Consider the following 10,401-nt stretch of genomic DNA (forward strand, 5'->3'; position numbering starts at 1 on the left):
CAGACCTGAGGTGGGGGGTGCAGGGTGTGGTTAACCCGGGTTGAGATTTGGAAGTAAGCTAGAAACTGGCCATCTGGGAGCTGCCCTGTGTTAACACGTGGACCCGCGGAGGAGGAGGCTAAGGCATGGGTGAAGACCTTTGGAGCTGGGGTGGGCTAGGGGCTTGGGGGATGGAAATGGGCTTTCCCCTTCCCCTTGCTGCCCAGAAAGTTCACAGTGGGTTCAACTCCAGCTTGGGCGGGGCTAGATCTGGGTCCCAGCTTGTCCTAGAAGCTCCGCCCCAAGCGGAGGGCCAAGCCCAAGCTGGGGGGTGCCTAGGGAGAGCCTGCTGAGCCATTGGGGGTGGAGAGGGGAGCCAGCCACCGGGAAATGCTGAGCGAGCTGGGGGAGGGAGTTCAGGGGTTAAAAGCCATGGGTCGGGGCTGAAGTTCTAGGCTGCTGGCGGCTGAAGTTCCTCACGGGGCCCCTCACTCAGGTAGGGTCGCGGGGGGCGGGGGGGGCGCATCGGAGGGGAAGAGGGGCGGGGATGGCCAAAGTGGTGCGGGAGGAAGGCGATGCGGGAGAAGAGCTGAATCAGCGAGGTTCGGGAGAGGACCTAGGAACCTGCAGAGAAGGAACGACTGAAGCTCAGGACAGACAGAATCTCAGCTGGGGAGGGGAGAGTGGGGTCAGAGCCCGAAAGAGGAGAGAGTGCCCAGCGGACCCCACTCGCTGGAGGGCTGGGAAGAAGGGCCTGGCCTCTGCAGCGAGGAGCTGCTGGCAGGAGCCCCAGGGGGCGCACGCGCCCCTCCCGCCTTGCTCCCCGGCCCCCCAAGGATGGAATGGGGGAGGGGCAGACTCCAGACTGAGCTTTCGAAGAGAAAGGGGAGGGGCGGTGCAAGGCTGGAGGACGTGGAGAAGATTTCCCACGTGGGGGCTCCCGGCCACTTTGCAACACCCCCTTCAACTTCTTCTCAGGCCCCGCCCGCCCTGCCCCCCACCCCAGAGCCGCCATGTGGCCCCTGGCCGCTGCCATCGCCTCCCTGACCCTGGCCTTGTCAGGAGGTAAGCATGCATGGGGGCGGAGGTGCGGCGGCCACTGGCGGCGAAGGTGGGAAGGGTCAGGCCGGGAGGAGGGGGCGTGGGACCCGCCAGCTCCGCCCCCCGCCCACTCGGGGCCAGCCGCGGGGCCAGCTTCCTGCTTGTCCCGGAGTGACCTGATTTCCCTGCTGAAGTTGGGTCCCTTCACTTCTGACCTAAGAGTGTCCAGCCGTCCATCTCCCAGCCCCTACAGCACACGCACCACAGCTTCCCAAGTTCAAGTTCAACCAGGGGCTCCAGAAGGTCAAAGTCAATGCTGAGCAAGTAGTTTAGTTCCCTCGGGCCTGAGCAGTTTCCTTCTGTAAAATGGGACCCTCTACGTATATGCATGTGCCAGCAGGGGGTGTTGTGAATGAGAAAATAAGGGGATGCTTTCAAGTGCTCATGAGTGACAGATGAGACTCCCCAAGTTAGTCATTATGACTTTATTGGTCGCTCTTTAACAATTCTCATCCCCTTCCAGGACTTTATAGTCTGTTCTTCCCTTAATCCTTGGGGTGGCCCTGCCCAATATTTGACCCCAAAGATTCCTCTGTTTGCACTTGAGTCCCTGTTCCTTGGATTTGCAGGCGAGACCTGGGGATCCCATTCAGACCCCATTCTTTCATTCTGAAAGTAGCTGTTGAACACCAGGCCCTGGGCTGGGTCCCTGCCCTTAGCACCCAAACCCCAGCTGGGGAGGACAGCGTTATTCAAACAGTTGCCAAATAGCAAGTTAACAGTTGATTCACACTGAGATGAGACCAGGCAGGAGATGCCAGGAGCCAGGAGGGGTAATGGCGGCTCCTGGCCTGGAAGTCCTACTAAGGAGCTTGCTTTGGAGCCCAGACCTGGTGGAGGAGGGTCCCCCAGAGCCTGACACCTGGCACCATCCTTGGCCTGAAGGTGGGGTGGCTCCTCTCCCTTGGCCACACTCCCAGGACTCACACCCATGCCCCTCCTGGGTGCCACACCCGGGACAGGAGCCCCACATGCTACATCTTGTGGAATCCTCAACAGCCTGATGAGGTAGGTGCACTATAATTACTCCAATTTCACAGCTGGAAATCCTGAGACTCAGAGACAGAAGGATCTTGTCCCAAAGACACCAGCAATGCCTGAGTCAGGATCCTTACCCAGGTTGCCAGGTTGCCGCCCTGTCCACCAAATCCTGGACATGAAGCCCTGCAAACTGTCTGCATAACTTTGACCTAATGAACTTATACTTTTTGCTTGTTTTTACTGAAGCAAAATCACATTAAAAGTAAAGTTTATATCACTGTCTTGAGTAGAGAATGGCCTCCCTGGCCATATTCAGAAGTTATAGAGAAAAAATAAACCTGACAAAGTGAGGTGTTCATTGGGTCGGACCACTGGAAATCACCTCCATTTGGCCCTTTTGGTTTTTGTTTGTGGTAGTGCTGGGGATTGAACCTAGAGCCTTGGTGCATGCTAGGCAAGCACTCTACCAACTGAGCCACATCCCCAGCTACTTGGCCCTTTTGGACCTCTCTTAATTAGCTAGTGCAGATAGTTTGGCTAATGCATGTCAGGTTGCCTGTGGAAAGCGTCTGCAGTCTTCTGGGTTTTGTTGTTGTTGTTGTTGTTTTAATGTTTGTCTTTTAGTTGTAGGTGGACACAATAACTTTTATTTTATTTTTATTTGGTGGTGGTGCTGAGGATCGAACCCAGTGCCTTACATGTGCTAGGCGAGCCCTCTACTGCTGAGCTACAACCCCAGCCCTGGTTTTTGGTTTTGGTATCAGGGATTGAACTCAGGGGTACTCAACCACTGAGCCACATCCCCAGACCATTTTGTATTTTATTTAGAGACAGGGTCTCACTGAGTTGCTTAGCACCTCATCATTGCTGAGGCTGGCTTTGAACTCAAGATCCTGCTTCAGCCTCTGGATCTGCTGGGATTGCAGGTGTGTTGCCCTGTGCCCAGCTCTCCTCTGGTTTTAAAAGTGAATTCAGCTGAGTGTGGTGGTACACACTATAATCCCAGCTACTCAGAGGCTGAGGCGGGATGATCACAAGTTCAAAGCCAACCTGGGCAATTTAGGATCCCAAGTTCAAGGCCAGCCTGGACAAAATAAAGTTAAAAGGGCTGGAGGTGTAGCTCAGTGATAGCACGCTTACCTAGCACATGCAAGGTCCTGTTTCCATCTAAATTAAAATTGAAAAAAAAATTTTAAAGTGAGCTCAGTGAGGACTAGATGTTAAAATCATATTAATAGCATCATGAGAATTTTATACTTGACAAAATCAGGATTAAAAGACAACTGGGCAGGCGCGGTGACCCAGCAGCTCCAGAGGCTAAGGAAGGAGGATTGCAAGTTCAAAGCCAGCCTCATCAAAGGCGAGGCACTAAGCAACTGAGTGAGATCCTGTCTCTAAAATACAAAATAGGGCTGGGATGTCACTCAGTGGTCAAGTGCTCCTGAGTTCAATCCCGGGTATCAAAAAAAAAAAAAAAAGACAATTGGATGGCAACTCCATTTCTGACTTTGCAATTTAATGTCACTTATACCTCCTTTCTGTCTCACCTAAAATGATGCTCCACCCCTCCCCCCATGACTTTTGTCCCTAATTCTTAAGAACCATGGGTCAATCCCAATGCTTCTCATGCAGGCAGGGATGCTCCTGGGGACATAAGGGACCTCCTACTATAGCTAAGAATTAATAAGAACTTTCCACTTAGAGTGTTGTCTCTGTGCCAGCTGCAGAACTGCAGGTTCAAATGCAGGGTCTTGGTGGGTCTCCCGGCTGCCCAGGGCCTGAGGAACCGCTACAGCCCGCTCTCCACACCCACAGGTTGTATCTGAGGATTCAACTAACCACAGATGGAAAATATTCAGGAAAAAAAGTTGCTTCTGTACTAAACTTTTCTTCTCCTCATGTTTCCCTAAACAATACAGCATCAACCACTGGTTGTAAGCATTGGCATTTGATTAGGTATTATAAGTCATCTAGAGAAAATTTAAATTGTAGAGGAGGGTTGTGTCAGTTATATGTAAATACTGTGCCATTTTATATATGGGTCCTGAGCATCCCTGGATTTAAGTGTCTTTGTGGGTCCCAGAACCAGCCCCTGATGGATATCAGGAGACAGCTGTACTCTTCCTTTTTGACAACTGGGAAAACTGAGACTGGTGACTTGCATGAAAGTGGCCCACTCAGGATGGACTGTCTGACCCACTGCCCACTGCTGTGCCTGCCACACCCATTGCTCAGTTATTGAGCACCTATTGTGTGTCAGGCACTGTGCTAGACCCTAGGGATGCACCTCTGGATAAAGTAGTTAAGGTGCCTGTTGTCAAAGGAGCTTACAGTTTAGGTAGAGAGATTTTTAAAAAGAAATGTAAACACAAGCAAATATAAAGAGAAATGCATAGCGATCATTGCTCTAATGAAAATCATTGTTGGGGGGGGGGTGTCATAGTGAATGCCTGGGGTCCAGATGGGGTGACATTAGACCAGGTGGCCTGAGAAAACCTCTCTGAAGAGGTGACATTTGAGCTGAGCTCTCAAAATCAAGGACCTGATGTGACTTCTAGATTCTGAGCCCTGTCTGGTAGAATATTAACATGTCCTTTATCTGAACTGCCCAATACGATAGGCACTGGCCACTTGGGCAGTTGAACATGTGGCTGACATCACTGAAGAACTGGATTTTTCGTTGTTTCTTCTGTGTGCTCCTGGGGATGGAACCCAGGGCCTCACACAGAGGCAAGTGCTCTACCTGAGCTACAGCCCCAGCCTTTCACTTCATTTTCATTAATTTAAATCTAAAGACTCACAAATGCTGGTGGCTACTATCTTGAACAGCATAGTTACAGATAAAGCACTGTCTAGAAAGAGGAAACAGCAGGGATGAGGTCTGGGGTCCTTGAAGAACGGGTGCATGAGGCGGGAGTGGAGGGATCCAAGAGCAGAGAGGCAGGGATGGACAGAGAGGCTGGCGAGGGCCAGATGGAGCAGGAGTCTCCAACTCTGGGCCAGGTTTTTGGATTTTACTTCAAGGAAGTCGAGCCTGGTAATGACATGGCCTGACATTCCTTGTTGGAGACTCCTTAGGCTGGACTGGAGAGACACCAAAGTGGCAGCTTTTAGGACTGTTGGAATTGTTCAGGCTGGAGAAGCTGGCGCTTGGACCAAGATGGTGGCAGGGAGCTGGAGAAAACTGGATATTTTGGAGATAAAACCAACAGAACTTGTTGGAGGTGAGGGACGAAGGAAAAAGAGGAAGCAAAGATGAGTCCCAAGTTTGAGGCTGAGTGTTGAGGGGTTCAGAATCTAGAAGTCACATGTCTGGTCCTTGATCTTGAGAGCGCAGCTCAAATGTCACCTCTTCAGAGAGGTCTTCTCAGGCCACCTGGTCTAATGTTGCCCCATCTGGACCCCAGGCATGGCCTATGATATCCCCCAAAGGGATGGGAAGGAACAGTTTTGGTTGAGAAAAATCAAGTTGGGGACACAAGGTTTAAGATGAATATAAAGCACAGGAGTTGTTAGCATTCGAGTTTCTACCTTAGCGAAGAGCTTGGAGCTGGAGATGTGAATTCATGAGTGGTTTGCCTCAGAGACACCTGTAAATACCTGTCAAAAAGATGGATGGATGGGTGGATGGGTGGATGGGCGCTGCCTGGGAGGCCAGCCTCTCTTCCACCTTCTCCATCCCTGGGGGTAATGATAAGACAGGTGGAGAGGTCAGGCTTTGCTGACCTAAAAGAAACATTCTCATTCCATGAACTCTTCTTTCACCCCCCACTGGATGATTTGCCACATCTGTAAAAAAAAAAAAAAGAAGAAGAAGAAGAAGAAACCAGTCTGGGGGTGTGGCTCGGTGGTAGAGCGCTTGCCTAGCATGTGTGAGGCATTGGGTTAGATTCTCAGCATCACATATAAGCAATTAAATAATAAATAAAAGGTCCACCAATAACTAATAAAAATATTTTTTTAAAAAGAAGAAGAAACGTTGGCCCTGATTCCTATCCACCAGGTAGGACAAGTCAACTCCTTCAGACCAAAAACTGAACCATCACATCAGTTCTTCATCACCCAGAACAGCAGCCTGACTCTTCCCCAAGCCCAGGAACCCCCGCCTCGGCCTCGGCCTCGTCTCCCCCCCCCCACCCCAGTTCTCTAACAATCTCCCTTCTTCGCCAGGCATCTCCCGGGAGTCGCCCAAGATCCTCAACAGCACCAACGGGACCAGTGGGTTTCTCCCCGGGGGCTACACCTGCCTCCCCCACTCACAGCCCTGGCAGGCTGCCCTGCTCGTGCGAGGACGGCTGCTCTGCGGGGGGGTCCTGGTCCACCCCCGATGGGTGCTCACGGCAGCACACTGCCGGAAAGAGTATGTGGGACCTGGGAGCGTGGGGTGAACACGAGAACGGGACTGGGGTGGCCGGTGGTCAGGAGTTGGATTTAATGGCAAGGCTGGGGGTGAGAATGAGGTTGGCTGGGAGATGTGGAGGGTGCAGGATGACCGCCCAGGAAGAGGTGGGCGGGGCTGGAGCTGAGGATGTGTTTGGAGACAGAGCGGGGGCAGGGAGGGCGAGAAGGGTTGGGGAAGAGATGGGGCTGGGCATGGAGAAGGCTCATGCTGTCCCCTAACCACCCCTTCCTGCGCCCGCAGTGGGTACAGAGTTCACCTGGGCAAGCACGCCTTAGGGCGCGTGGAGACCGGCCAGCAGGTGCGGGAGGTGGTCCGCTCTGTCCCCCATCCTGAATACCTGGTCAGCCCCACCCACCTGAACCATGACCACGACATCATGCTGCTGGAGCTACAGTCTGAGGTCCAGCTCACCGACCACATCCGCACCCTGCCCCTTTCCCAAGTCGACTGCCTGCCCCCTGGCACCTGCTGCCGGGTGTCCGGCTGGGGCACCACCACCAGCCCCCAGGGTACGTCCACACTGGGCCTGTGACCCACAGGAGTGGCTGGGGAAGCTGGTGAGAGAGGGAAGGGCGGAGGAGAAACCCTTTATGTATAAAAATGTAAATAATTACAAAGGGACATGTTATATATATATGAATATATTCAAAAATATAAATATATTGTCTAATACTATATAGTAATATGTTCTTATAAATATATGTTGTCAAGTTATAACTTATGTCCCATAGGTTGAGTAAAGTTTATAAATGTTATATATTTAAATGTATATAAATTATGTTTAAATATATAATTATAAATGAATTTATATTTTCAATACATTTAAATTATAAATACATAATTATATGTTTTATAATAATAAGTAATATGTATTTTTATAATTCGCAAAAATACTTTTGATATATTAATAAGCATGCATTTTATAGTAAATGCAATAAAATATAAATTAGACATCCTTATATGTATGAATAGCATAGCACAATCCACAGGGCACTGGGTCTCTGGGGCAGTGTCCCCTCGCATTTTGGCGTCTTCCCCACAGGTTCCATCGCTGCCTCCCCCTCCCCCCCCAGTCCTCCCCTCCTCCCCCCACCTCTCTACTGCATCTCCCCTCTTTCTGTGGGGCTTCCCTGGGCACAGGCCCCACCTCTTCCCCTCCCACCTCCGCTCCCCACCACCTCTTGGCCCCTGTGGCCCTCCTCGGCAGCCTCCACCCCATTTCCACCCAGAACAGACACTCAGACCATCTCTCTCCTCCTCAGTGAGTTACCCCCAAACCCTACAGTGCGCCAACATCCAGCTGCGCTCGGATGAGGAGTGTCGCCAGGTCTACCCAGGGAAGATCACGGCCAACATGCTGTGCGCCGGCACCCCCGAGGGCGGGAAGGACTCCTGTGAGGTGAGACCAGGGGCTGGGGATGGGAAGTGGAGCTGGGGCAGGTGTGGGGGAAGGGTCTGCTCCGACCTTGGGGACACCCGTCCTTGTGAGGCGAGATGACCTCTAGCTTAAGGATGTCAGGACTAAAGGGTACCCAGGGACGGCACATAGAATTCATCTCAAGCTTCAGCTTTGACCAAGGAGCTGCCCAGGTCCCTGCATCAAGATGCATGAAGGTTGAGATTATTCCAGTTGTGACAGAAACCCAGCTCCGGCTGGCTTCAGCAAAACAACAAAACCAAACAAAACCCTGGATTTTTGACATTGAAAATCCAGAAGTGGCCGCCTTCAGGCACAGATATATCCAGGTGTTCAGAGCATGTTTTGGGAACTCTGTCTCTCTCTAGCTTTTCTCTTCTGTTTGGGCCTTATTCTCAGCCAGTGCTTCCCATGCAACTCGGGACAGCCCAGCAGCTTAGGGCTTGCACCTACCCTCTTAAGAACCCTGTTGGACAGAGAGAACACCTCTTTTCCAATAGCTGAAACAAGTGTCTTGGGCACCATTCTCACTAGGCTGACCTGTCATGTGTCCTGAACCATTGCCCTGGCCTGCGCTGTGGGAGCCAGAGAGGACTGGGGGCCAGTGGCCTGGGTTGAGAGAGAATGGGGGAGCTCCCAGACAAAAGCCAGGAGACTGTTGCTAAACCAAGGGAAACAGATACCAGGGACAGAACAATAGAGAGCCGCCGCAGCCTCCTCCTCCTCCTCCTTTTAACAAAGAAATGCTTTGTTAATACCAACATGCTCAGACTATAAAGCACTAAGAAATTTAAATATCCAGGTCATAGCATACTGGTGGCAGAGTCAACCGAGCACTTGAGGGGACAGCAGCAGGTTAGGTGCTACGGTGGGTGAAGGGCCCGCTGCAAGTTCCCAAGTCCTCTCCCCTCCCAGGCATCAAGGGGCTGGGGGTGCAGCCTGCTGCCCTCCAGGCACGTCAAGACAAAGGAGAGAAGCTTTCTGTTTCTGGACTGGTGTCATCCAAGGCTTTTGACTTTCTAGTCTTCTTAGTCATCGTTTTGGCAGAGAAGCTAGGTTGCTCTTGTCCCAGAGTCTGTTAGCCTTGACTGTAGCCCTGTTGGCAGTTCCCAAAGCCTCCCTGGGAATTTTAGGTAAAAACATCAAATATTTCACCAGTCTGTGGCGTTGAAACCTGAGATCTCCCCTCTAAGGCTCTGATGCAGGCTCAGACCCCAGCTTCTGCCCAGACCCCAGCTTCTGCCCACCCTTCAGCACCACACGGTTGCCTGGTTCTCCATTTACCTTATCAAGAAAGATCAGAGTAGCCATTCTGGATTATTTCAAAACGGTGCCATAGAGAGGCTGCTGAGAGAGTTTTGGTTCAGTGGGGAAGGGTATGATGGTGAATGAATGACGTGAGCCTTGTTGCATTAGTAATGTCTGCTTGGGCCCCGGGTGGAGGTGCATGGGTGTGACATACCCTGTCATGCCTGACTGTGCTAAGTCAGTAGGGACATGGCACAGAGCACAGAGCACAGAGCAGCTGAGCTGGTGCCAGGGCACCCAGAAAGATATAAGCTGTGTCTATTTTTTTTGGGGGGGGGTGTACCAGAGATTGAACCCAGAGGTGCTTAACCACTGAGACTCATCCCCAGCCCTTTTTAAAAATATTTTATTTAGAGATAGGGTCTGGCTGACTTGCTTAGGGCCTCGCTAAGTTGCTGAGGCTGGCTTTGAAACTGCGGTCCTCCTGCCTCAGCCTCCCTAGCTGCTGGGATTACAGGCCTGTGTCACCACACCTAGCACCCCCTTTTAATAAGAATAAAGAATAGAGAAAACAGAAATGCAGACACCCATCTCTGTCCCTCTCTCTCTGTCTTGGGATCTTTCTTTGTAGTCTTCTTCCCACTGTCTGCCTGCGCCCGGTGCTGACTTCTCTTTCTCAGTGTCTTGCCTTCTCTGTGTCTGGCTCTGTCTCTGACTCCCCGTCTCTGCGTGTCTCTCGGTCTTCCACTCTCTCCCCCATCTCTGCCTTCCTGTGGCCCTAGCCACAACCCTGTTTCTTCTACCCCCCTCAGGGCGACTCCGGGGGTCCCCTGGTCTGCAACCACACGCTCCACGGCATCATCTCCTGGGGAGACTTCCCCTGCGGACAGCCCAACCGGCCTGGCGTCTACACCCGCGTCTCCAAGTACGTCCAGTGGATCCGTGAAACAATCGGAGAACGCGGAAGCCAGGAGCAGAAGCGGACCCAGGGCGTTCAGTAGCCGCTGGACGGAGCTACCTGTCCTCCTCACTGCGCCCCCTACCTTGCTCAGCCCACCTCTGTCCCTTCTGCCCCGAGTGCGGCATCTGAACCACTGGTCCCTGTTCTCAAAATGTACCCGAAGGGCCAGGTTTCGAGACCCCTCCACGGCCAGCCGTGCGGCCTCCCAGATACTGCACCCCGGACAGACTCTAATGACTCACCCTGGGACGGCACCCTGGGTCTCCCAGGTCACTGAGGCCCCAGGCGGACCCCTGTGCGCTCTGCCCGCGA

At 52.3% G+C, this 10,401-nt stretch overlaps 1 protein-coding gene across 3 annotated transcripts; it reads left to right on the forward strand.

The window, feature by feature from the left end:
- The first annotated feature begins 992 nt into the window (after window positions 1-992).
- LOC143383781 (kallikrein-13-like) lies at window positions 993-10,174 on the forward strand. 3 transcript variants are annotated; one of them, XM_076838698.2, is made up of 5 exons: window positions 993-1,044; window positions 6,232-6,421; window positions 6,704-6,972; window positions 7,726-7,862; window positions 9,941-10,174. In XM_076838698.2, exons 1-5 carry the CDS (start codon window positions 993-995, stop codon window positions 10,127-10,129), a joined length of 837 nt encoding a protein of 278 aa, XP_076694813.2. In that variant the 3' UTR covers window positions 10,130-10,174. The 3 variants fall into 3 exon arrangements, with proteins under 3 accessions (XP_076694813.2, XP_076694814.2, XP_076694816.2); XM_076838699.2 differs by having other exon boundaries at window positions 6,704-6,753; XM_076838701.2 differs by lacking the exons at window positions 6,232-6,421; window positions 6,704-6,972.
- The last annotated feature ends 227 nt before the right edge of the window (window positions 10,175-10,401 follow it).

The sequence above is a fragment of the Callospermophilus lateralis genome, chromosome 18 (genome assembly GCF_048772815.1).
Source record: "Callospermophilus lateralis isolate mCalLat2 chromosome 18, mCalLat2.hap1, whole genome shotgun sequence".
NCBI classification, from domain to species: Eukaryota; Metazoa; Chordata; class Mammalia; order Rodentia; family Sciuridae; genus Callospermophilus; species Callospermophilus lateralis.

Excerpts from the sequence above, each read along its gene's own strand:
- LOC143383781 (XM_076838698.2), top strand. The coding sequence starts at position 993 with ATGTGGCCCCTGGCCGCTGCCATCGCCTCCCTGACCCTGGCCTTGTCA. Across the intron at positions 1,045-6,231 it reads GACCCTGGCCTTGTCAGGAG|GCATCTCCCGGGAGTCGCCC; the intron begins GTAAGCATGCAT and ends CTTCTTCGCCAG. Across the intron at positions 7,863-9,940 it reads GCGGGAAGGACTCCTGTGAG|GGCGACTCCGGGGGTCCCCT; the intron begins GTGAGACCAGGG and ends TACCCCCCTCAG.